The sequence below is a fragment of the Phoenix dactylifera genome, chromosome 9, assembly GCF_009389715.1.
Source record: "Phoenix dactylifera cultivar Barhee BC4 chromosome 9, palm_55x_up_171113_PBpolish2nd_filt_p, whole genome shotgun sequence".
In the NCBI taxonomy this organism is placed as follows: domain Eukaryota; kingdom Viridiplantae; phylum Streptophyta; class Magnoliopsida; order Arecales; family Arecaceae; genus Phoenix; species Phoenix dactylifera.
This window is the reverse complement of record NC_052400.1, coordinates 3,320,075-3,347,278: the sequence shown is the minus strand read 5'-3', so window position 1 is coordinate 3,347,278 and position 27,204 is coordinate 3,320,075. Positions and strand designations below refer to the sequence as shown.

Here is a 27,204-nt window from a genome sequence, read left to right as displayed (position 1 = left end):
TTATCTTCCCCCCAGTTAGTCCCACACTCAAACTTCTCTATTAAAAAGGCTAATGAAGACCACTACCAAACCATCTCATTGCTTTCCAGCCACCATGAACCTTGTATATTATACCTCGACTGAGAGCAAAACTATTGAAATTTCAACTGTAGCAGGGGAACTTAGTTTATAGCATGTGAAAGTTGATTGTCTAAATTGAACCTAGGACGATACTTACTAAGGATTATTTACTTCTGCAGACCACTTCTCCCTAATGTGGACCACTGTCAATGTATATTTAATTAGAATTTTTGTTGTTTGTAAAACTGGGTTTATGCTAATGATAGAAATCTCAGCCATTCTCAGAAAGAAAAAGTTTGAGACAAAATTCTGGGAAAAATCTTTTCGAGACTATACTAGATCTATGTCACCAAATCAATTTTCTCTTAATAAAAGCAATGAGATATGACCATTGTTTAAGAGGCCGATAAGTCTTAGCCAGCAACTCTTATTACGTCCATATGAGGCCAGTTTATATCTACATCCATGAAAGTTTGAGAACTTTTGCCAGTTTCAACTTATTATCAATCCCTGGTGAATTTCATTGCCAAGGTAACTCTAAGTAAGAGAGAAACTAGAAGCTCATTCAACCGAAATGACACTGCAAGATTCCCCTAAATATGAAGAATCTAGAGAACAACAGATCAAGGCACGGTTTCATATAGCAAACTGCATTACCATTTCAAAAAAAGGCACAAATTATAAATCATAGGACCGAACTAAAACAAAATCTCAGCAACAGATCCTGTGCATGTCTGGGTGTTGAGAATATGGGGGGAGTACAAAATTCCACGATTGAGCCCAGAAAAGCAGAACCAATTCCAAGTGCACGAACAGAGTAAAGGTGTTCCAACCTACTGAGATAAGTCTGCTTAGCTAATATATGTTATATTTTAGATTTTTTTCCCCACACTGAGAGAGCACTAACAGACTGATGAAAATACTATGGTTCTTGGTTGTAACATTTATATCTACTAGCTCAGAATGAACCTTGGAACTGAAACATTTCCAGCATCAACTCATGGTGCTTTTTTAGGTCTTACTTGTCAAAACAAGATAGACGAAAGATGCTAATTTACCTTGATGCTTTTCTTCCCAAACCAAGTGCCAACAAGGTATTCTTCTCTATCTTCACCAGGATATGAATACTGGAAAATATAACAATCTCCGCTATAAAATTTTGACTGATCAGACGATGAAAGAGCGATCTTTTCTTGGCCATTAACACGCCAAACCTGTTCATTGATGCCATAAACAAAAACTAACATCTGAACTCATTTTTGAAGTGTATCCAGCAATCATTATTCTCTGCTAGAAAAGAGTATTACATAGAACAATTTCAAGTAGCTACAAATCACTACAGTACCTGTAAATTGCCTGTGCAATCAATATATGGCTGAGGTTCAGCATCTTTGACAGGATCAGTCTTCATAAGGCCTTTCACATTCAATCCTTGGCGTTTTAGAAGTGCTACCAAACACCAAGTAATAAACAGTCTCAATAACTACGTTTATATTTTAACTAGAAAAAAAAGGAGTCCATATTTCTAATAATAACAGAAAGGTTTGATTTCCACTCTTACTGACCGGCGACCTTGCCTCTACCATCTTCGGACACTGTTACATTAGCTGTCTGCGGCCATGTGTCAAATTTTGATCGAAACATGACAGTTTCGAATCCCTCAATAACACGGATTACATGAGCATTAGGTCGGTCAGGTTCACGAATTAAATCCTGGATGGAAATATACATATGAGCATATCACTTTGCCATTGAAACCACCGAATGACAGAAAAGCCTTTTAAAGGGAAGCATCGGCTATTACCTCTGCAGCAGTGCTTGCACTTTTCCGCTCCTCGAGAGATGTATTTCTGCCCATCCACACATAAACTTCAATACCACAATCCAGCAGGTAACACTTATTTGTCTGTAGCATTTCCCTTGTCAATGAATCAGCATCAATAGGCACTGGCTGCCCGTTCTCAACACTTAAAGAGACAAAAAGTTTCTCTTAGAGAGAAAAAAATACGATAGTGATCACATCTTCTCTGAGAAAATTTTAGACCAGTGTATACTCTATAGAAAATTCACAAGATCTTATTACAACTTACAAAGACAACTTACCAAAGAAGCCTTGCAGAAAAGACCTCCGCACTTTTTACATCCTCAGAGGCTCCCTTTCTCGGAAGAGGTGCAAAGCCACCAAAGAGACCCCAGAACTCTCCAGCCTCAGCATCAGCCATCAACTTTCCATCCTCTATCAAGCACAAAACATTAGATTATTTTAGCTCTGCATCAATTACTCAGCCACTAGGCAGGTCAGAACAAAGTAAACTTACCTACAGCAGCAACCTCACACTTGCCATCATGATAGGTATCTTTAATGTATTGGACAACTTCAAGAGCTTTAGCCCTCTCTTGAATAGATGAGTTGGATCCATTAAACTGAAAAATCTTAGACTTGGTATCCAGAATGAATATGTCATCATGATTGAGGGATGACCGCGCAAATGGAACCTGAACATAATGGATAATATCACAGTAAACTTCAGAAAGCCCTGAAAATAAATGTTTTCTCATGGTAAGCTCATATATGCATAGAAAACTTGCCTCTTTTACATGGACAACATGTTTTCCTTTGCAAACATATAGACGAGTCTCATGCTCATGTTCATTTACTTCAGAATGCCTGAATCCAGATACCACCCCTCCCTGTTGTGGAATGATACATGGTTTAAAATAAGACAGGAACTTCTCGGTTTCATGGGCCTGAACCTCACGATACTGAACAGCACGTCCACCAAGGGCTGCATCAAGTTCCACAGTCTTGATGGCAGCAGTCCCAGCTTCATCCTTTGTAGTTTGACATTCAACAATCATCATAAGGCACAAGCATCTAACTATTCTTCAAAAGGTAAATGATTGAAACATAAGTAGAGTGAGGGTTTCACAGCTCACCTGGCTTGTATCTTTTCCAAGCCAGTAATGGATATCATGACGCAGAGCACCACTTTTTAAGGCAGTTGTCTGTATTAAGTCCAATAATTTAGCATACTGAAAGGTACAGAATAGGAAATTGATGCAATGCAAGAGTCCTGGCACATATTAAGACATGAGTACCACTTTCTTACATTAGGAAATACAGAGTACTTTTTAAGGCAGCTAAATAACCCCAAGGTAAAGAAACAGATATGATTAACTTACAGAAGTGATTTTGTCGAGATAATATACAAATATAAAAATGTGTGTCAGTAGCTGTAACAAATATTGATGCTTTTCAAAACTAATTTGAGCCATCATGGACACTCATGACTTGACTGTACTTGCCAATAATCACAAAGCCAATACCTCTTGTCTGAATTTTTAACTATCTCAAGATGAATATTTCGCTCCAGGAGTGGTAATTTGTAGCATGTAAAAGAAAAAATAAAGCAACAGAAGGGAATCCATAGCCACCCTTACATCATGAGACTATATTTAATGTACATATAGGGATCGAGATATTGATGCTTATTGTTCTATTACCATAAATGCTCCTATGTGACTAGAAATTGCTTATGTCACCCAAGATCGGGTGTGAAGCCTCACCCAAAATCAGGAATCCAAGCAGGGAATCCCTTGATGTAGAGTTCCATGTGAGCCTCATCCATAAGTATCAACTCATCTCTCTGAATATATGAAGATTTCTATCAGGCCTCAAAACCAAAAGTAGCTCCGGGTTTTCAATCTATAAGAAGCTCAATAAGGCAAGTCGATGTTGCTTATTCTATTTGGAGTTCTGTGTGATTTTCTAAGATTTAGAGAACTGCTTTTTGGATCCATTCAGATCAGCATTTTTAGGTACATTCAGCTTTCAGACTATATTGCTATGGATTCTGGTAATATATAGGACAAATAGGTTGTATTGCAGTTGCACATATGTTAATAACAGTACCGCCTACGTCTTCTGTGCTTCAAGAGTGAAAATCATGCAATGGTCATAGGAGCCAAATTTATTTAATGACATCATAAAATCTCATGCAGAGGATACAAAGAAAGATTGTGCCAAAAAATTACCATGCATAATTGAATAAGATCAAGGATCTCGAAGAAGATCTTAAGAGGAGGGGAAATCAACATTCTCTAAGGTTGTATCACCTAAAAGCTAGAACAAAGCCCTTTACATATCTCAATAGGAAGACCAATGAAGTACTGTCAGACTTTTTAAGACTTTGTTGTACGGTGAAAAGAATACAAAACAGGTAAATGTATGGTGAAAAGAATATAATGTCTGAAAGTAGTCAAAGCACTTATAACATGCACCAAAGATGCAAATATATGAACCTTTATGCAGAGTTTTATGAGCTCATACTTCTAAAAAACGTGGGTACAACTAGCTAAAGACAAACAAATGTTTTTTCATGCATGCACTTTAGATAAGTCTAGTAATAGTACCTTCAGAATGATGTAAGAATCCCCTGTGAAAAACTTCCCATGAGAGGACTTTGGGACAGCAACTGGATGAAAATTCTCAATACGCCATATTTCAATCCCTCTATGTTTTCTCAAGGAAAATTAAAATATGAATCCCAAGAAGCACTAGGTTGTACTTACAAGGCTATTAGGAATAAAATATGACAAATTAGTATTGTAAATTTGAAAATGAGTTGCATGGATGTGTGTGCTTATGTTTACAGAAGCAGTCAATACACTGAATAACCTCTGCCTGTTTAAAGGCCCTACTTCACATTTTTGCCATATTATGCACCCCATGACACTCAACTAGGTTGTTAAAAACATTAACAAAAGGAGTAACCTATTAACTGTTAATCTTGAGAATAAAGTAACGTTAGGAAAGAAGTGTACATCGCCTATAATTTTCTTCATAGTACTAGATCAGCAAAGTTCATGTAGTGACAGAGAGAAAGTGTGTGTGTGTGTGTGTGTGTTCTGGTTGTAGGGAACGATCACTTGAATGGTATATACTTGTAGATCATTCTCCATAAAGTAACCTCTCTGTCACCTGTGAACAAGGAGTTTTTCGTCTTTAAGCGCCAATATATTTTGTCTAATTATGAGTCATTTTTTTTCACACCATTGTGAAGCATGGAATTGCATATTGAGTTAAATTTGCCATAGTAGAGATCCATAACAACCATGCAGATAAAAATAGTTCTCAAAATTTTCTTGTACAGTTGTAAGTTGTAGCATTTCCCTGTTGTTTCCTCATGTTCAAGAATGGTTTTGTTTTCAACACTTCGCATATATTTGAGTTCATCTCTAAAATTATTCTAGTATTATTTTGCAGCACTTTTTGTCCATTGTTAAAACCATGCTACAAACTGAAGCTATCTTTCCCCCACATTGTTTGGCATCCTCTCTGTCCGAAGCAAAATGCTGCAAGAAAAAAACCAATTTATACCACAAACCATGTATCGCATCCTAATATATTGCCTCCCAAACACTAATGTACCACCACCTCTGATCTCATCAATTATGGAAACAAATTTCTCTAAAGATGAAACAGTTAGTCCTCTACCTCAGAGGTGAAAAAATGATTATATAGCATGTTCTCCAATAAAAATTTCTCTGAAACAACTACATAGTCAACATATCAATAAGTACTCAGGACAATTCTCATGAGAGAAGAAATACGAGACAAACTTTCGATTTATATTCAACAATCCTGGAGGCAACTGAAGATGAAAAGGAGAACTTCATGAACTGATGAAACAATTGATAAGAGGACCCCGATAAGAGGTCCCCAAAGAAGTGTTTCATAGGCAAAATGCATGTAAACTTCTACAAGACGGTACGTTGATTCTTCCAGGGCTCTATCTAGGAGTCACTTGCGCATGTACCAATTGATAAAAAAAGGGACTAGAGAAGTTTACAAAATGGCCAGTGATATCTGAACGTGACTTATCTGGTGCTATTAGGTTAGAGTAACACAGATAATTATTGAAAATTGGCAAACACCATGGTAGAGGGCACCGTTAGAAGGCCAAACTCCACACTGCAAACATGTTAAAAGAGGTAATAATGGTGTTGTATATAACCTCGTACGAAATGTCACGTGAATGCCCTTCATATGGATTCAAAAAGTTTTGTATTTTATGAGCTGGGACAAGGTAAAAAGATACAAATATCTAATCACATCTACGACTTTAGGTGTATCATGATACACTGTATGAGTAAATAATCATGAAATGTTCATCATATCCACAGCAAACATTCAAATATGAGGCATAAATGTTCTAAAATCAGAGAATCAGAAGCTAAGTATGGAAGTTCTGTATGGTGAAACAATTGACAGGGTAAAGGATACGCTTTCTGTCCTGCTCCTTGGAAAGTAGGATCCAACTCTCTCATTGACACCGACATATCTTCCTCCGCCCTAATGGAAACACTCTCTGTCTGCTTTGGTTTCGAAATGAAGTTTGAGGAGTTCTGCAGTTAAAGTTTCACGCATGATTAGGACAGAACTGCCAGAAAATAGGGTTCATGGGGAAGACACTAGCATAGAGAATGTAGATGGCAATACAGCATGTTCGTTGCACATATTGTTCAATATTGTCAAGCCATGCACAGATGTCGGTGTCAAAAAAAAAAAGAGGAAAGTAGATTGAGAACATGGAGCTGTAGAATGGATTACATGAATACAAGCAAGGTGATGCAATAAGCTGAAGTGAAAGGCAAATTATACAATCTCTTTTCCTTCTAAGAGCAAAATAACCTGGAATTCTACTTGGCAAATAACGAAATTCCCAGATGAAACGTCAAGAAATTATAATGATTTAACAGATCAACATTGGCAGATATTTAATATTTTATGCCTCCAGACACATGTCCAAATGAAAGATACGACGAGAAAAGAAAAAGTCAAACGCCAAAGGTGATGGACATCGTAACTGATGAGCATATTCTTGGTCAATTCAAGAACTTCTGAAGGCCAACAAGATTTGTTCCACGAACAGTTCCAGATCACCCTCCGCTTTGAGATTCAAATGGTATTCATACATCACAAAGAAAACTTACGAAATCTTGTACAAGAAAACAGATTTCGTAACTCCTTTCGACTAAACTTTCACGAAAAACTCAAAACTCCCAATGAATATGTGCTGTGCGAAGAACAGATTCAAATCGTGGTTCATACCAAAGTCGACGTCTCAAAGAGGGAAAAAAGAAACAATGCTTATGATGACAACCACTTTAATCATAGAAATTCGATCAAATTCCAGATACATGTCTATAAGAGTAAAATAACAACACCCGTTAACAAGAAAAATCCTTTTTTTTCCTCAAGAATTAAATAAACGAATGCAACACTTACCCAACCCGCTTAGAAAATTAAAGAAACAATAAGGAATAATAAGGAATAACAAGAATCGTCCGGCGGGATCGTACCTGGCGAACAACCTGAGCGTCGCCGACCGCTCGAGGGATCAACAAAAAACCGGTCCGAGGGCTAAAACCCTAGAAATTGAATCAAGACGAAGGGAAAAGCGCCCAAAAAAGGCTCCTAAAATAAAGAATAAAGGAATAGAGAGAGAGGGGGGGGGGGGTATAACAAGTGTGAAGAAGCAACGGCCCAAAGCCAAGAACACTGGTATTAATGTAAAATTTTAATTATGAAATTAAATATACTAATTTCCTTTACTATAGTTGTCTGGAAAAAATAAAATAATCGAATTTAAGAAATTTAACCAGAGGTAGAAAAGTAAAATAAATAAAAGAATTGCAAAGAGACGCCATTTTTGTGCTTTTATCTGGCTCTTCTGCGGCGGAGGAGAAGGGCACCGCGTTTTACGGCCCACAGGAACAACGAATCTCGCCTGCGACAATGACGGGAGTTTCGTACGACTGCCGCGTGGCTGGTTTGACCGGTGTAATAGTAGTGAATCGGTCGGGCTTTCGACGTGTCAAACAATGAGAGGGCGAGAGGGCTGTTTTCTGTTCCCAGGGATGGTGGGAGACGGGTTCAAACGAGAGCAGGTCGGTGCGGCGGGGAGGCAGCAACGGCTTCGGCTATGGACCGGGCGACCTCTCGATCATGCCGAACACGGAACAATTCTCCGACGAATCAGGTTCTGACACGTTCCCATGGGTCCCGCTCTCCCGGTCTTGCCGTTAGGTGATCCGGCACCGTTTCTTCGCAGATCGACGGTGGGGTACTGGTTGGAAGGTGGACCCACTGCACGTCTTTTTTTTAAAAAAAAAATTCAATCATGAAGCGTCGATCAGTGGAACGTTTCATCTTAGACGGTGAGTGATTTAACTGCAAGAAGATTTTTATCATCATTTAATTCAAATGGTGTAAAAATAAAAGATGAACGGATTAGATTTAATTCCATATTCTCGCACTACGAGGTGGTATTGGAAGGCGTATGGGAACGAGGGGAGCACGATGTGACCACGGAATGCGTTAAAATGCGTGCTGGGTGCTCTTCTGGCAATGCAGCGTCGGACATCAGTTGACCGTTAGAAGTCGGAAAGCGGATGGATAACAAACGGCGCGAGAACAAACGGGTCATCGTCAAACCGACTGCCGTATTTATTATTAAAAAAAACTTCTGTGCGAACGCTGCACATATAAGTGGGAACGGAAACGCTTCTGTGTATGAACGTGGAGCATTAGCTTATTCTAGCACGTGCCTCGCAAAAATCAGGTGGTCTTGCTTTGGAGTATTATTTAATCTTGGCTCATCAGAGTGCAAAATTTGTATTTCTTTAACATCTTTTAATATATCTTCTTGATTTTTTATTGGTAATAAATATCCTTTTAACTTTTATACTTTAGGACGTGAAGGTGCAAGTAGAGGGCTTCAGGGATTGGAGATAATAGAGATGGATGGAAGCAATCACATTTCATTTGTAGTAGATTCATTCGAAGGTTCAATGGAACTCAACAAAAGGCCAAAAAAAAAAAGTTTTACAGTTTCTTTATAGATGCATTGTATTTAGCTCACATAAGAGAGACAGACATGTCAAGTCCCATGCATCAAGAATCTTGTGTCTTTAATAGACCTTTTTTTTAATTTTTCAAGGTTTCATAAAGCTGGGCATGATGTATACAATTTATATGAAGAAATCAACCTGTTCTGTTATGGTGTGGTGCAATTCTAGTTACTTCCACAGGAATAAAAAAAAAATTTATCAGGAGCATATAACAAGGAGAGACTGACTACATTCCTCATAAATCCATAGCTCCTCTCCAGCAATGTCCAAGATATATGAAAGAATCTCAATCATCTGATGTGTCCCAAAATAACGCAACAGTGGTGTCCAACACAGTGGTGAACAGAATGAATGGCTACATTCCTCATCTCCATTCATAACCCTAGGTAATCTAGATTTGTTTGGACTTGTGAAACAAATGGCCCACGCATGGAATATCTCATTATCATAAATGAATATTATGATTAAAATCTGAAAATAGTGAGAGAAACAATGTTGCCAGAGCAAGAGATACGCATTAAAAGATAAAACTTTGGTCACAAAGACATGGCCATTTCCCAATCTCATTTCAAGGGAGGGGACAGAAAGGAACAAGAGATCGCATACTTGCATAAGGGAACGCTGAATGTCCGAGAATCAAACCATCATCCTCAGACTGAAAAAACAAAGTAAAGACTACCGCTGTATCCCTACATCCACGATGATGATGCAGGATTCCTGGCCAATCTCCAATTTTCCTGAATCTATTCAATGTGGCCATAAGTTTCTTTTCTTCTTGGCTATGATCAGGAGAGAAACCACCATCCTTTTATCAAATGAGACATCTGTATTCTAGTTCATTTCCAACCAACATGAGGAAGCAACATAGCCAGATAAAGAACAACTTTGGCAGGTTATGTCCCAGGCTCCAGCTTGATTAATTGTTAACCGAGGATAGTGTACACCAATAGCAATATCTTATTATCATTAGATAAACCAGTGGACGACACCTGACTTGTGCTAATATCTGGTGAAATAAAGGTCTACAGCCTCTGCCCATATTTGGCTCTCCTGGGGTTGCATCTCCAGTGAACTTTAACCATTTGTACTCTCCAAGCTTCTGACCTGTCAATCCTAATGAATCATGTTCTGATGACCCTTCTGTTTCTTGAACCATAATATCCATAGATTCAGTGCCTTTTGCCGGACCATCCATCGCTCTGACAGTACCTCCGTAAGACAGAAACTGCAACACTTCAAACTGTTTTTCCATCTCTGCCTGAAAGCAATGCTATACCATCAGCAGGACCGTTCTGGATAGGAATAAAAGCTGTGTAGATGAGAAATCCTGATCCACTTTTGCTGACACTAAAAGCTTCATTGTCTGACAGTGACAATGACCTGTACATTCTTCCGTTACTTCCATTATACAATATAAGCTTCAGGGATGCTGCATCAGTTGATGGCCCAACTACAATCTCAATAAACTGCACCAATTGAATAAACTGCCATTATAATATTTACTCCAGGAGTAGCTTAAGTTATTGCTTGAAAAAAGTTGCAAAGACGATACACAGGAGTTGCAACCGGCTATTTACCTTGTTCTCAACAGAAACTGGGTGCTCTTGTGTTATCTATGGTCAGGATTGTGCAGTAGTTATCATGCGTTTGGCTTTATCTTTGTTCCTGGTTTTGTGTCATAATGCAGTTTCCAAGGCCAGGCTGATTTTTAGATGATAATTCCACCTATAGCTTAGCCTTAATTGCTCAGTCCTACCAAGTCCAGCAAGTTACTGAAATTTTCCAAAATTATTAAATATCTGCCAATCACATCTAGACTATATCTAAAACAGATGTTGGTAGTTAGTACTCAAATAGCTGGCAATCTTTTCAGTCTTCTAATGCTTGCTTGAAAACTATAGCGATATATATATACATATTTCTGCATGCGCACACCCCAAAAAACCCGGTCCATGCATTCTGGCTTGTTTAGATAATTCAACCATAAAGCCCTCAAAGGTGAAATCTGAAGAATGCAGAAAACTTATGTAACATATACTTTGTAACAACATCATATTAGCTTAGACAATTCTTGAATATAAAATGAGAATCAATGTTTAGTCTAATTTTTCACCATTTATGGGAGAAGTCTTCATGATTTAAGATAATGGACAATATGAAATATTTGCTTGTGGAGAAACACACCTCATTTTGGTCTTTGCCTTTATTGCTATAGTGGAACTCATTAATCCAAGCCTTTGGCGAGGTGTTGCGCACAGTTGGACTGCTTGGAGTGCATGCTTCCATATGAGATTGGCATATTCTGGATGATCAAATGAAGGGATTCCTGTTGTGCTGGGTAGAGCCTGCATATTCTCTCATTTCTCAACTGCTCAGCTCTTGAAGGTGGATCAAGTTCATTCCATTGTAGTAATGCAGAAAGGAGACCCCATCTCATTTCTTCCTAAAAGAAATATATGCTGACATGAGTATGAAACCGTTTTACTGAAATCTGGTTAGAAAAGCAACGGATAAATCTATCAATATACGAAGAGAATATATGAATCTCATACAATGACAGAAGATTATCATAATACAAGTTGGACGTTCACCGATTTTCGGGTACTTTGCTTGTCACCAGAACATAGGCCAGCCATGTGTTTACACATGCATGTGCGCACCCCATAGATCACCTGAACCGCCATGGACCAACCTGACCACTTGGGGTAGGCTTGAATAGGGTTTGGAATAAGATCGGCCACATCTAGGATTCAATCACAAACTGAAACTTTAGGAAACAATAACTTCTAATCCGGGAGAAATTTGATGATTCTGAGACTAAGTTATGTGGGAGTTGAGATCCAGATTCTCTTCAAATTTGAAAAATTTTATAATATTTTTCATTTTGCGAAAATTGGTCCCAACTAGGAAAGGAATATGATCTGCATTCTAAAAGGGCAGACTTCACTAGTGTAAATAAAGGCCTTGTACCATACTTTCATACGCATGGAGTAGAAGAAAGTAGAAGGACAAAGCTCGCTAGTAACTTGATCCAATGAGAAGAAATTCCTTCAATCACTCAGCTCAGACATTCCAAATAATAATAAATAAGATAATTTTCGAAAATAGAGATCTGAACCCTTTGCTTTCATTAAAGATCATTAAAAGTGATACAGAGTCCTTTTTTTTTTTTTTACTAGTGAGGTCTGTGTTTTAAATTTAGCTAGATTCATCTTCTAGTTAAAAAGAAAGATAGGGAAGAAAGCACGATAAAACCTCTTTTACCTTCATCCACTTGAATGTATACAAAATGTAGTACAAGTCTTCTACTTATATTAGTGAAGTCTGCCCCGTTAGAATTCAGATCGGATTCCTCTCCTAGTTGGGGCTGAATTTTTTGAAAAAAAATGTTACAAATTTTTCAAATTTGGAGAGAAGCTAGATCTTGACTCCTATATCAACCATCTTTTGTCATGTTCTCAAATTCCTTCTAGATTAGAAGTTTATGGTTTCCAAAAGTTTTAATTCGCAACTAAGTCCTAGAAGTGGTAGATCTTGCTCCCAAACCCCATCCAGACCTACCCTAAGAGGTCAGATTGGTCCACGATGGTAGACGATCCTCTTGGATCACACAAAGAGTGATACAGTTTATACAATTCTTGCCAAATATTTGATAATGAAATGACAATTCTTTGGCGATAGTTGTGCATCAAGATGGTTAATACAGTGTTATTCCTATTGAGGAATGTTGTTGGTCATTTAAATTGTTGAGACCAATCTATTGGCTAATTTAGAGATGCGATAAAACTATCTAAAGCTTGAAAAAATTTAAACTCTAGCATTAATGATTTAGCAAGAAGTATGCATCTCAAATACATACATTAGATGAATGGATATATAAATAGATATATGTAGATAGATATATGTAGATGAATACCATAATTATGCATGTATATGATACACTCACACAACACTCAAAACATGTGTGGGTGCCACATTTATAATATTAACATCATTTTCTTTTACCACCTAGCCCTATAAGAAGCACTTGCTAAATTATACCAAAATTCAGTGAAAAGAACTAGGCATTCACATATGTGCTAGCACCGCATGAAAACTCGAAATTGCTCACATATAACCTTCCAATGTCATGAGAAAGGAATTTTATGCTTCCTATAGTAAGTTAGGTAAAATGAAAAAAATGTGAGTGCATAATAGATTCTGATAGCTGAATAAGCTTTCTCTCAACAAAAAAGATAGCTGAATAAACTTGCTTTTACATGTTTGCTGCTACTACTGCTAATCACGATTGTGCACAATAACAGCTAGCTATAAAACTCGCAGCTTAACATGCAGAAAATCTAGTTATCACAATCTTCGATTGGAGCACAATATAGACCTTAAGATTTGAAATGAGAACTTCCTAATTCTCCTGAAAAGCAACTGAGATCCCTTCTCATAACTGTTTGTACAATACATGAGCTTTAATCATAGCTCAGTCATTAATTAAAATCAAAAAGTACATCATAAATGATATTCTCACAATCTCAGCCTCCATATTTTTCTACAAAAATATTTTGTTAAAACATTAAAGATTTACATAATGCCCCAACTTTAATGGAATCTTACATGTGACCTTGGGGTTTGATATGCTAGTTATGAAGGATCTAGTTTTAAGTTTAGATAGAACGATGATTGCAGTTTTAATGAAAAGCATAAAAGCTCCAAAGGCAGACCATTTTCCTAGCAATGTTCCCTTATGTTTCCACAAGTGGCATGGTCTATCGCAACTGCTTTGACAAACCATACGAGAAAATCGATCATCAGTTCAAAATGTAAAGAGGAAATTCAATATATAAAACTAATAAGGCAACTCAGTATAGATAATTCTTAATTATTACAGTTCAATTATTGCTTATAATATCTTCTAGTTAGCCTAACTCCAAGATTCTGCATCTGCTTAAACAGGTCATTGTTGTTCTTAATTTTTTTTTTTTACTGGATACATGCTCTAACTTGTTGATTAAGGATGCCCTTTTATATGAAGAAACAAATAGATGGATTATCCTTTTTATTGTCTATCCATGATAAGTTCCTGCTGTGATCAAATAAAATTATGACTCAGTTTGTTAACATCATTATTAACTTACCAATGCTCGGGGAATCAGAAAGCTGTAGATGTGAGTTCCATCAGGCTGATGGAATCCATAAGATACAGCCATATACATCAGGGATCTTGCTATATCCCCCCGCACCTGTGAATTAACAAACCAAAGTACTTTTATATATGAAAGATGGAACATAAATGAATCAGTGTCAAGGTTCGCAGTACCAGATATACCAAACCGTACCAGTACCAAACCGATATGGAGTCATACCGTCTGACACTTGGTATGCCTTGCCCCTACCGTGAATCGAATACGATTACGAGGTCCGGTACAAGGTTTGATACCGACATGGGCGAACCTTGATCATGGTCTTATCATGATGGATAAACTACATGAATGACTAAACTTCATGAGATGAACAATCTGAAACAGCAATGGCCCATATTTGTTATATGTTCTGCAGAGTACATGCTTCATTCAAAATTCGACAGTATACAGAATCTCAATGCCTTTTCTAAACTAGTAAAGAAAAAAAATCCAGCTTCCATAGTGTCCCTTAAAAGCCACCAAGGTCCCACTATGATATAAAATCCCCTCCAACGAAAAGAGAGAAAGATGCTTTGTCATAGAAGCATGCTTAGTAGAAGTTCTCTTAAGTAGAGAAAGAATCATGATTGTAGATTCCACAGTCTTTCCATATTCTTGCAAAGTACCTTTTATTGCCACCATGCCTCAGAGAGGGTGTGTCCGAGTATTTTACCCATTTTTGCAATCTAAGTCCACTATTTCCCAAGAACTTACAGAATAGACCAAAAATTCAGGTCAAAAATCTAATTTTTTATATCAAACAAATTTCCTTCCATTGTCCCAAGTATATTCCAAGCGCACCAATATGTAGATAAAATTTTGATAATATACACCCTATGTATCAATATCTAAGCTTCATTGTCACCAGCAACTGCCATTTCTTTTAGTTGTATGAAACAAACTTGGTTGTACTTTGAGAATAACTAATCATATTCCCCTAGTACATGACTCCTGATAAAGCCTTGCTATTTAAACTTTTATATGTTATCAAAAGCTAAATAATAGTAACTTTAGTTATTGAATTACACAATTTTTAAATGTATAAATTAAGGGATCATCAGATATTTGATATAACAAGAAAGCATAAGGACAGCCTAGTGAACTGACTGAAGTAAAATGGAATGTGCAAGGACATAAGGATGTTCCTATTAGGAGTGGGGCAAAATAAGTTATAAAAAATGATCTGTCTGAGATTGCATTGATAAACATTAAACCTTAATGGTAAATGAATGGTGCAGAAGAATTATTTAAACCAATCCTAGGAAGATGGACAATGATTCTTGACCATTGTTATTGAAACTATCTTAAACCTCCATAACAAATCCCACGCTCCTAAAAGTGAGGTGGTCTCCTATTCCTTAAAAGTGGCTTTGGAAGAACCATGTCGAGCCTCTAGAAGCCTCTCTCTCACCCTCCAGCAATTGAAGGCAAAACAAATATCAAACATCGATAAAGCTCATTTGTCCTTCCCCAGTATCCCACGTGAAGCAAAACTTGTGGTAATTCCATAACATACACCTCTTTTCTCATTTTCATTTTCTTTCTACAAGAAGCGCAGAAAACATGATATGTGGCTGGTATTTATCAAAAAAGCTTCATCAAGCATGGGATCTCTTAAGATGACAGTAAGGTTACAATCTCTGATCTCATAATATATATTTGAAGCCTGTAATTCCCAAAATAGATATACGTGCTCAGTACTCACTTTGATCTATCATTTCCATGGTTGAGCATTAATTAAAAATTAAAATAAGGGAATATCAGATGATATGCAATTGCTTTGACAAATGTGGCACTCAGTAAGGTGATGCAGTGAGAACCTAGTTGCAATATTAAAAGAACCAAGCACATCACATGGTCTAAAGAATATAACAAAGACCTGTAAAGGTGGTGCCCATCTTTCCTTGTCTGTTTCAGTGTCAGGAGCAGCTTCATTGTTTGCTGGCATCAAACAATGAGTTGATTTAGCAACACATTCTCCATAGAACTTGTTTCCCCTTGACGAGTTCACTGAAAAAGAAGATCTGCAATTTCAATGTATATGTAGAAATTAGGGACCACACAACCACAATATGCTACAGGAGCGAAGCCATCTTGAGCTGATACACTGAAAGAAGAATCGGGACATTAAACAGGTTGTTGTCCAATTTACTGGATGGAATTGGATTGAGTGGTGTTGAGTGGCAGAGAGATTTTTTTTGGGCGGCTCTGAACTTTTGTAGCTCATACGTAAAATAATATAAATGTCAAGCAGTTCTTCAGCATAAAATGGCAGGATAAGTCATGTTTGTAGATACAACGTGCAAGCATACACATGATAGCATCTATGTGATTTATAATAAACTCACACCATTCTTAAACCCATGCAGGGGGGGTTGCAACCTTATTGCTTATAGATCTCTACTTAGTTGTGATTTGAAAGAACCATCTTACCATTGACATCCTGCAGGACGAATATTATGTAAATCAGTTAAAGATGGGCCATCTGTTAGGCCATATGAACGAGGCCATAAGTGTTCTCCTGCAAAGAAGAGTATGGTTATTGTGATGTAAGCAGCTTAAGATTATAAGGAAGCCACAAAAGAACCTAACAACTTTATTTAGCAATTGAAACTGTACTACTAGAAGCAAATGAAACAGGAAAAAAAAGAGCTCAGTTTGACTATAGCTTAACTTATTCCACCATATCACTCAAAGTGTATTAGTAAAATATATTACGCTTCCCGGGATTCTTGACACTCCTTTTCCTCCATTCTCTGTTCTATGTTTCACAGTCAAATAGTTCAAGCATGAGATTTGCAAGAATTACAATTTAAACATCACCTAAGCAAGTTTTTCTATCAACAATCACTCTGAAAGTTTCATAAATTTTACGATTTGAATACATTGGTATGGGATTTTGATTTTCTAGATAGAATGGAAATTAGATTTACCAAATACCAGTTATTATAGGTACAATTCCATGGCTCTTGATTTGACGGAAGATCAGAGACAGCATCATTCCAACCATTTACTTTCCATAACTACTGACACATTCTCAAGTTTCCAGGTAATATGAAGCAGCATAAATTACTACAAAATAAAGCTGCTACATTTGAAAACAATACTTGAGATGGAAGCAAGAAACTAGAATAAAAAATGTGCTGGATGCTGAAAATTTGGTATCATGCAGGACAAACACAAAGGGACGTAGAAAGTAATGGAAAAGAATGTTGGCTCCTTTCATTCACTCAGGTGTTGGAGATGTAATATTTCGAGAGAACCCATTGCATTTGCATCTCATGTTCCTAATTTGTCACCCAAATTATCTTTTTTTTTAAAAAAAATAGTTTTGTGCATGCATAAACAAATGCATTCATCAAGCATTATGCACAATAAAAATAAAACAATCAAGGGAAAAACTGATTCTACAGAGTAGCCATCATTTAATTTAATTATAGTTGAGGATGACTCACTGTTCCATCCTTCTGGCTTTCCTGCCAACAGCTTCGAGACTGGTCTCAGTGAGTAGATTTCAATTCTGCATTTTTTTATTTGAAGATTTAGATAGGAAATGATTAGTAATCTAACAAAAACACAAGAATCCACGATTACTGAGTGCTAAAATATAAGCCAGCAAATTGAAGAGAGATAATTAGCTAAGTGTGCATACACTTCTGAGGAGGTTTCTGGGTTATCAATATCAGCTGCATCAAGAAACTTGAGCGCATCCCACACCTAGATGTTGCAAACCTACATGGTAAATTATAGAACAAAAATTCTCCTTTTAGAATTACGCGCACCCACCTCTTTGTAAGGCAGTGATAGGTGAGGGGAAACAATGGAATTGAGCTTCTTCATCAATGCAGCACCTTTCAACCCATCAACATCGTGGTAATAACTCCCAACATCTTCACACTGATACGTCAAGGAGTAGGCCTGGTCACTGACGGCATCAGCCACGGGACTGAGCGAGAATAGAGTGGAGAATGTGATGATTCCCGAGACCAATAGCTTAAAGCAGTTGTCCAATTTACCCAACCAAATCCTGTGAAGCCATCAAATTGGATTACTACCTTCAATTTCTCCACTTCATATCAAAGAAAATAATAAAAAAATATTTTTGTAAGATATAAGATAAAAGAAAACGAGTAAGATTCGGATCAAGAAACCTGGAAGAAAGGACGATCGAGGTGCGATGAGAGAGGGATTTCTCTTCCTGAGAATTACTACTCCAATAGGAGCCATTGCTTCTAAATGTAGCGCCAATGTCTCTTCTTTTGCGAATTCTAATGGCGGAGGAGAGATTGATGGCGAGCAGAAAGGGGGAGGAGGAAGGATTTCTGTAGAAAATTAGGGTTTGAGGGGGAAGGGCGACGAAGACCATTCTCGAATCCCCCCGGTCGCGAACAAACTATTCGCTGCAACGCCTCCTTTGATGGATACCCTCCATCCCACTTGCGATGTCGTCCTTTCCGTCTCCCTCGAACGCATCGTTAACCCCCACCAAGACGGGGATATTTTGGGAACGATGCTCAATTTTTCTATTCCATATTTACCCCCGTCCAGGCTAATCCCGTTGGAATTGCTCCCATTCCGGCATTCCCTGAAGCGGTAAGTTGACCGCGCTAAATCCGCTCTTTCCTCAGGCTAGGGTTTCGATCAGAAGGACAGGGTTTTAAACTTCTTCCCCTTTTGCCTCTTCGATCTCCGCCGCTGCTTCGGTCTAGTGTTCCTCCCTCCGGCCGCTGCCATGGTCATGGAGGCACCCCTCTCCGGCACGGCCATCGCGAAGCGCCTTGCATCGTGCAACAAGTCCACCCGCGACCGGGCCGTCCGCGCTCTCACCAGTTGGCTCCCCCAGCAGCTCGACGCCGCCGTCTCCGACGGTGACCTCCTCAAGATCTGGAAGGGCCTCTTCTACTGCGTCTGGCACTCCGACAAGCTCCCCGTCCAGATCGACCTCACCAACCGCCCTCGCCTATCTCCTCGAGGCCCTTGCCGCACCCCTCGCCGCCCGCTACTTCGAGGCCTTCATCCTCACCGTCCGCCGCGAGTGGGCCGGCATCGACTTTCTCCGCCTCGATAAGTTCTACCTCTTGATCCGGCGGTTCCTCCGCCACCTCTTCCTTCTCCTCAGGAAGAACGCTTGGGATCTCGATCTTTCCGCCCGCCTGATAGGGATTCTGTCGGAAAAATCGCTTCTTGCTGCCGATAAATACCCGGCCCAGGGCGTCAGCTACCACTTCGCCGAGATCTTCTTGGATGAGATTAAGGAGTTCCTCCCGCTCGCGGTGGAAACCCTAGACGTGCTGCTGAAGCCCTTCCTCTCTGTGCTGGAGAAGTCTACTGATAAGGTCTTGGCGAACAAGATCAAGGTGAATGTTTTCGAGCGCTTGCTCCAGAACGGTGTGAAGCTATTGGATGTTGAGAAGGCTGGAAATCAAGTGGAGTCTGGCAGTGACGCCGAGAAATTTGGAAAAATTCCTTTGGTGTTGAGCTTTTCGAAGAGGTTCTTCGACTCTGCTTCGGCTTCTGAGACACTTCAGGGCAATAGGAAAGTCCTGTTTGGTTTGCATGAAGGTTTTCTCAAATTGGAGAAGGATTTAGAGAAATCCGGAGTTCATATCTCAGTCCAGCATCTGGCAAATGGGAATTCAGTGAAGGTGCCCGAGCCCATGTTCTCAGATAACTCTGAACAAGTTGACGTGGACATGGGAAATGGTGATGGGGCTTCAGACGATCAGCCACTCAAGAAGAAGAAAAAAAAGGAGAAGAAGAAAACAAAGAAAGCATTGGATGGTACTCAGAAAAAGAATAAGTCCAAAAAGAAGAAGTCTTTGGATTCAACTACAGAAATTAATGATGCCAAACCATTGAGTGAGCTTAATGATCTTGCTAATGGTGGGAATATTAATGGGGATGCTGCAGAAACGCATGACTTGATTAATTTTGATGAATGTGTAATCTCAAATCTTCAGAAGCAGTTCGAGAAAGCTGCTGCTGAAGCTGGCTTGGCAAATGATGGCGAAAGATTGAATGCTCTGCCAGCAAAACTGGTTACTGATACTGTGCCTAAGAAGAGAAAAAGAGCAAAGAGTGCAGAGGGGAAGGCCACTGTTAGTGGAACTGATGTTAATGGAGACAGCATAGCTGGAAAGAGCGGAGAGAAGAGTGCAAAGAAGGTTCGGTTTTCAATGAAGAGCAACTTGGTGTGGAAGCCTCACAGTCCTTTGCCTCCCCAGAGTTTGAGATTGCCACCATCTGCTACCCCGAGAGGTAGTGCACTGAAGAAAGGTATTCCTCCTGGCCCTATTAAAGAGACCCCTCCCACAGTTAAAAAGATCAAGGTGAAGGCCAACTCCGTCAAGAAGGGCAGGAAGATCTCCACTGTTTCTTCAGCTGTCAAGCACCTCCGGAAGCTACAAAGGCTTTCTGCATAGATCAGTGTAAGTGTAACCATCATAATTTCTTCACTGTGTTTGTTTCTGATACTTTGATAGTTTAGCTTTATAGTTTGTTTAACTTGCAGGTTCATTTTCTACTTGGTTCCAAGCATTGCACGAATGTTATATCTAGAATTGTTATAAGATCTGTTACATGATACACTGTGACATTATCTTGTACCATTAAAATGCTTTTCTGCTTGGACTTGATGGAAACTTAATATGTTATGATGATTTTAGCTATATTAGCAGGATATTTTGATGCTTTTATTTCCCTGTATGTTATGATGGACATGAATATTTTTACCTCTTTTTAATAGCAGGTGATAGCTTTTTTGTATATTTTATGGAAACTTCAAATGCAGAGTTTGAACATAGTTTTTTCAGTTTAATCTGTTTTGTCTCTGTTATGAGAATTACCTTTGGACAACTAAATCTATAATTTTACTTTTTATTTTTTTTGTAATATTTGAATATATGAAGGAGATGTAGGTGAATCTTAGAAAGGTTAACTGGGAACATAAATTTGAGAGAGGGAGATAGAGATAGCAGAACATTTTTTCGTTTTTACCGGATGCTTAATGGCATTCTTTTCTAGGATTTGGTAAATTACGTGCATGCACCCAATTGGAATTGGGGAGTATTGCACGCGACTCATTGTTTAAGTCCTGCACTGCTCCATTGTGATGCAAGAGGCTTGTTCTTTCAGTTGTGATGGTTGCACACTATGGAATATAACCGTTATGCTAATTATTCCTCGGAGATGTGGTTTGCTACTTATTGGAAAGAAATTTTTGGCTGTCTATGCATATAGGATTTTTCTTTTTTTTTTGTAGAAAACTCTTATCTGATTTTTTTCCTTTGGGTTGTGATTTACCCCAACAGCAATTCTAATCAATCTCATACAACTTTTCTTTAACATTTTAAAAGATATGAAGGTTTACCAACTCCCCTCCCTTCCAAAAAAACAAACCACCACACAAAAAGAAAATGATGGAGAAGTAGAAAAAGAAAACAAAAGTAGCAGATTTAGGACAGACTTCTCCACAAATCCTCTAGTAAACTCATACAGATCCTCTAATTAGATCTGCGCCAACAACATGTGGTGCATGCAGAATCTTTGGTATATCCAATAATTCACTGTGTCTAGTCGTGGCTGTATGATCAATCTAGAGAGCATGATCTTGTTGCAGGTTTTTTACCAATGAATTTATCTTAATGATGATCATGATGTTACAGCATATGCTAATTCCAACTAGGATTACCAATGAACGGTGGAGTTCTTTTATTAAATTATGTTGAGGTTCCATCTTTTCAAGAGATTTCCTATTATTATAATTAAATATAATTGAAAAATCTATGGAATCCTGCTAGTGACACTACTTGACAGTTGTAGGAAGCTCATCATCTGGGCATATAATGTTCTCTATGAAGTCAGCAATATTGTTCTGTCATGATTAGGCATTGCATCATTGTTAAAGACTTTATGTGACTGAGAGGCATAGGTTATCAAGTCATTGTCTTGGCTGTCTGTGACAATTAATGTTTTAAGTTTTACTCTCTTTCTCTCTGTAAGATTTAAATCTATATTTGGGATCATTCTTAAAGGAGGTTTTCATTTGTGCCAGTTTTGACCTATGAAGAGACAAACGCAACTTGCTCATCTTATACGAACTCATAATACATTAGTGTCAAATGTTGAATGTAAAATGTCACATCTGAATTCGTGTAAGCATAAACATGTTTCCGTTATTTTTTCTTGTGCTGTTGCTTATTTAGAATGCGGCTTTGAGCTTCAAGATTTTTTTCTTTCATGGGTTTTCACTGATTTAGTTTTCATAATCTGGATCATATTAAACATAAATGTAATGATTGCTTGGTAGAGTCAGGAGTCATGTAATGGCTACCATAGTAATTCGTACTATTGGCAAGTAAATATGTTATTTAGGATTGACTCTGTATGCCTCGTATGTTTAGTTAATGATAATTGTGGGTTTTCAGAGTTGCACAGTTTTTACTTATCCATCTTGCATGAATCCTACTTGCCAACCATAATGACAGAACCAGGTCATCTTTCAGTCCACTGTTTGACTACTACGTTTTGCATGAATTCTATCTATGTGCAATAGTGGTTTTCTTATTAAGACAAGCTTCTCTGGATGATGAAACTTGATATGGTACCAAAATCAATGTGGTAGAAAGTTGAGTTAATTATGGAGATGATATCAAGGGAGACTATTTAGAATCCACACCCAAGATAAGCTAAGGAGAGGAATTCTGGGACTGTTTCATATCAACAAGGTTGAATGAGAAGAGGGTAGAATATTATGTTTGCAAATTTTGGAATCTAGAAAGATGAGTCCCCAGTATTGTTGGAAAAAGCAACACAAGTAGAAGATAGATAGAATGTGCTTCCAGATAATTTTTGTTAGCACATTTGTTAAGGTTGGACTGCAATGCCCCACCATTACCTTTTATTGCTTCATTGATATCTCTAATTATCATCAAGGCATGTAGGAGAATTCCAGTGGGTTTGGAGAGTGGCAATACCAGTATCTTTGATCATGTAATTATATATTCTTTTAAGATCCTTATTGGGTCCTATCTAACTGTAATCTGTAACTGTAGCTGTCCATAAACTGACAAATCTTATATGATTTAACCAAGTCAGAAAGTAATTGTGTTAATGGTCATTATCAACAAGTTAATATTCTTGAGATCTTGCAAGCAACAAAGATACTCCTTTACATCTCTTTTAATCTTCAAGAGGATTTGAAATGCTATACCATTCAGTAACTTGTCTGGATGTCCAATGTTATCTTGATGCCGTGCAAGTGCTAGTCTTTGTTACTAAATAGATGTATTTTATGTTCTTCTACACCTGTACCTTGCTAGTATAGGTTATGGAGTAGGAGGATCATAGTGTAACTTCTTTTATGGAGTGCAATCTAAATGTTCTTTCTTTTCAATGTTGTGACATGGAGAACTCTTTGGTCATGGCAGGTTATCATTACGGACCTCAGTTATCCACTTGTGCTGCTCAAGCTTTAGAGAAGTTGGAGGTAATTCTACCTTTTCCCATTCAGTACTTTCCATGGGCATTCTAGGACTTAAATCAGCCTAAACAAATCTTTCTTGACTGTCTGTGTGGAAGAGCTGCTTCATTTCACAGCCAGTAGCTTAAAATTGGATTGATTTTTGTCCGTGCTTTTGAGTAAGCCAGCAATTTGCTTTCTGCTTACTTGCTCCTAAGTACTATTCATTATGTCTTTCTCTTTTTTAAGGCAATCCCAATTTACTTTCCACCGCGAGTTTTCAGGGACACCTTCCTTGTACTCTGAATTGTAGTTTTACAGATACAATGTTTGTGGCTGAGCGAAGATCTGTTCGTGGGCATGCAACTAATAGGATCTCTGGATAAACTTCTATAAACTATCAGAAGAACTGGAAGCATTACAATGTGCATCTAGTTTAGGTCCTGGCAAGGATATACAAAATGTAGATAAATATATGTAGTTCTTGAATAGAATCACAGACTGGGAGGCAGGTGTCAGCGTAAATTTGTGCTTTAGAAACACAAGAATTGAGATTATAGCCAGAGATAGTTCAGAGAGTTCATCAATAGGGTGTAGTCTGATGAGCATCAAAAAGTGCAATCCTTGGTCTTACCAAGTTGAGCAGGTAGCGAACATAGCAAGATAATTTTGAGTTTGAATGGTGGCTTCTACTAGATAATAAATTCTAAATGTACTAACTTTGCAGACATCATTAGCAACGATGATTGCAATAATGTTCATGACAATCTAGACTGTGTATAATGAAGTCATGTTTTTTCAGCCTGAGGAGCAAATGATAATTATGTTGGAATTTTTGGAATCCTTGCTATTTCTGAATATGTGGCTGAGGGCAGATCATTGTGAATGTAGGCTATAATGAAGGGGAACATACTGAAGCCGCTGAGGGAGCAGGGGAACTTATCATTTATATTTCTTCCTGGAGACAGGGTGAAGATTATTTGAGAATTTGAATTTGCTTGTTTAATTAATCAATTGTGCGAATCTAGTTTAGAGTTTATGAATGTTGTTCTACAATTGCAACACATGCCAATTGTCACCCTCTTCCAAGTTCTGTTCTTCAGTATATTAGTTTTTTTCCTTTGAGCTGCACAGAGAGAGAGAGAGAGAGAGAGAGAGAGAGACCTTTCTTCACTTCTAAGAGGGAAACATATCTAGAGTGAAAATAACTATCTTCTTTCGGAACTTAAGTAACTTGTCACTTGTGCTCAAATGCTTCCATTATTTCAATATATAATTACAATTATGTAACTGCAATTAGATGCATGTTTCGGGAGTCAATTATGACAACAAAAAATGCTTCTGTTCTATGCATTTTCTGTGTTTTCTTCCCCAGTTGGAGAACATTTTATTCCTGACTTGATCGTTGAGAGTATAGATTGTCACTATATAGTTCTGGCTTTTGAAGGTGAAGTGGCTGATCATTTGTTCTCATCTTCTTCAATCTTTACTGCTTGTAAGTATTAATGTAGCAAGGGTTGCCTATCTACCATGTCAGGAAGAGCTCACAAGCGTCTTCGAGCTTCTGATATCAGTTCTGGCCAGTATCTTTGCTGCTTGTACCGGATCTCCATCTCCACATGGTCGGGGATTATGCACATGTTGAATGAAACACAGTATTTTTTGGCTGTATGGAGAAATAAGCAACAATGAAGCTGGAGGGGATGGCGATCTCTAACTGGCATGACAGTGATTAGTGGATTTAGCATTGGATCAAAAAATTACAAAACAAATGATAAATATTTTGATGCAAAGCTGCCTGGTTTGCAAGGCTTGGTTATCATATAATTACTTGAAAGAGTTTTCCCATGCTGCAGTTGAATGTTGATTTCTTGGAGTGCTACTGTTCTAGTTGGATAGGCTTGCCATTTTGCTCAAATTGAAGCCCTGGGTTTGAATTCTTGTAGTGTTATTATTACTAGTTGGATTCTCTTGCTTATTGTGATTTCCATGCAGCCACCTCGGTCACCCCGTGCATGGTTCTCTCAGGCCATTCTGATAAGATGGAACATCGATATAATAGTATGATAAAAAGTCACGGGACTTGATGGAAGGCTGCATCCCTTTCTTATTTTTGATGGGTGCGGTCAACATAATCAGAAAAAAGAAGATGAAGCACTGACACATGGTCTCTTCAGGTGAAAGTTTCAGAGTGGTGGACGGCGAATAAGGCTATCAATCAGCCGTGCTATTCGTCTTTCTGTAGACATGTCAGGTCTGCGACAGGCCAACCTCGCCCAAGAGTCTGCGAACAATACGGATCAGCGGGCTAGACTCAGACCTTGTGTCGAGCTCCGAATCTCATATCCATGCAATCATCGAGGCCGAGTCTTTTTCGAGCAGGATTCGGGCGCGCTCGTATAGGTAACTTTTTCTTATGCAGCCTTGATCTGTGCTGACCACAAAAGGCTGCATCCTTGAAAGGCGATGCAGGTCTCTGGGCCTGGAATTCTCTATGGCGAGCGCTCCTCCTTTGGCCACTTGTTAAGAGTCCATTTTCTTCCTTCAAGGATGAGAAGCTCTAATGAAAGAAAATTTGAACGATGTAATGTAGATGCAATATTTTCTTTGCATTTAGACGGGGTGGTCAATTTAACGTTCTACGTTAATCACAAAGAGGTGCCTCTTTTAGGTTCTTAAGATAGCCCTAATGTTTATTGATTAAATCAGAGCTATAGAAAATCTTGCCTCGTCTCCCTGATGCTCGACACCAATATTATTAGATTGGTGCAGATCATAACACTGTACGAATCTTCTCGCATCATCAATGGGGCCCATCACGCGCTCTTTTTGGCTTGCTTCACGGTGTATCTACGGTGTTTAACTATGTGATCTTCATGAAAACTATAACGTTGTTTCACCCTCTTCAATCATCAGAGAAATCATAATAATAAGTTTGATATGATTAAAATTTTCATCATGCCTTCTCAAAAAGCTTAATGGCAAAATAGGGTTTAATGTTTCCATATCATGGTAAAAAAGCTTTTATATGTTAAACATCGTGCAACCCGTCGAACAAGTTAACAAGAAGAGTAGTCCAAGTAGAACACCTAATATTTTATGGAAAAGTTAAGGAAAAAAATAAAAAAAATTTAATGCAAAATATTCAATTCAATTTAAGGGCTCGTTTGGTTCGTAGGAAAAGAAGGAAAAAAAGTGTGGTTAACAGAAAAGAAATGAGATGTCTCTTTTTTAGTTAGAGTTTTCAATTGAGAGAGATAGAAAAGTTGTATTTCCATGAGAATATGATTTCCACATTTCATGAGAAACATGGAAAAGTTACTTTTCCATTAGACGGAAATCACTTCATCTTTATTTTTTCCCAAAAAGGCCCTTCAACATTAAAGAGGCATTAAAGACCTATTTTTTTTAAGGGTATAATAGGAATTACTCATAACTTTTCCAAGAAAGTGGATGGTCAATCCAACATAAGCATTTTGGAAATCTGTCACTTTCCCATATTTAACCAAACATGCCAAAAGTACATTTCCAGATATTCTCTTTCTAAGAATCTTCTTCCCATGAATCATATTCTTAGGAGTGAAAATGCTTCCC

The 27,204-nt window shown here is 38.1% G+C and overlaps 4 protein-coding genes across 4 annotated transcripts; 1 reads left to right on the top strand and 3 right to left on the bottom strand.

Annotated features, from left to right (window-relative positions):
* Positions 1-15: 15 nt before the first annotated feature.
* LOC120111847 (villin-4-like) lies at positions 16-7,566 on the bottom strand. Its single transcript, XM_039129859.1, has 11 exons — positions 7,426-7,566; positions 6,347-6,468; positions 4,474-4,573; positions 2,998-3,066; positions 2,650-2,892; positions 2,379-2,556; positions 2,164-2,296; positions 1,865-2,027; positions 1,626-1,773; positions 1,406-1,509; positions 16-1,274 (listed from the first exon to the last, which is right to left on the bottom strand). Exons 2-11 carry the CDS (start codon positions 6,400-6,402, stop codon positions 1,110-1,112), a joined length of 1,359 nt encoding a protein of 452 aa, XP_038985787.1. The 5' UTR covers positions 6,403-6,468; positions 7,426-7,566; the 3' UTR covers positions 16-1,109.
* Positions 7,567-10,019: 2,453 nt separating this feature from the next.
* Positions 10,020-11,262, bottom strand: LOC120111973. The gene is made up of 2 exons (XM_039130549.1): positions 11,161-11,262; positions 10,020-10,442 (listed from the first exon to the last, which is right to left on the bottom strand). Exons 1-2 carry the CDS (start codon positions 11,260-11,262, stop codon positions 10,212-10,214), a joined length of 333 nt encoding a protein of 110 aa, XP_038986477.1. The 3' UTR covers positions 10,020-10,211.
* A 5,317-nt stretch (positions 11,263-16,579) lies between these two features.
* LOC120111972 lies at positions 16,580-18,624 on the bottom strand. Its single transcript, XM_039130548.1, has 5 exons — positions 18,302-18,624; positions 17,937-18,177; positions 17,803-17,867; positions 17,606-17,670; positions 16,580-16,671 (listed from the first exon to the last, which is right to left on the bottom strand). The coding sequence occupies exons 1-5, from the start codon at positions 18,514-18,516 to the stop codon at positions 16,580-16,582; spliced, it is 678 nt and encodes a 225-aa protein (XP_038986476.1). The 5' UTR covers positions 18,517-18,624.
* A 106-nt stretch (positions 18,625-18,730) lies between these two features.
* On the top strand, positions 18,731-24,915 carry LOC120103658 (ribosomal RNA processing protein 1 homolog). The gene is given in 4 exon segments (XM_039129857.1): positions 18,731-19,104; positions 19,106-20,578; positions 23,579-23,637; positions 24,502-24,915. Coding segments are annotated over 2 exon segments (1,689 nt in total). The 5' UTR covers positions 18,731-18,882; the 3' UTR covers positions 20,573-20,578; positions 23,579-23,637; positions 24,502-24,915.
* Positions 24,916-27,204: the final 2,289 nt, after the last annotated feature.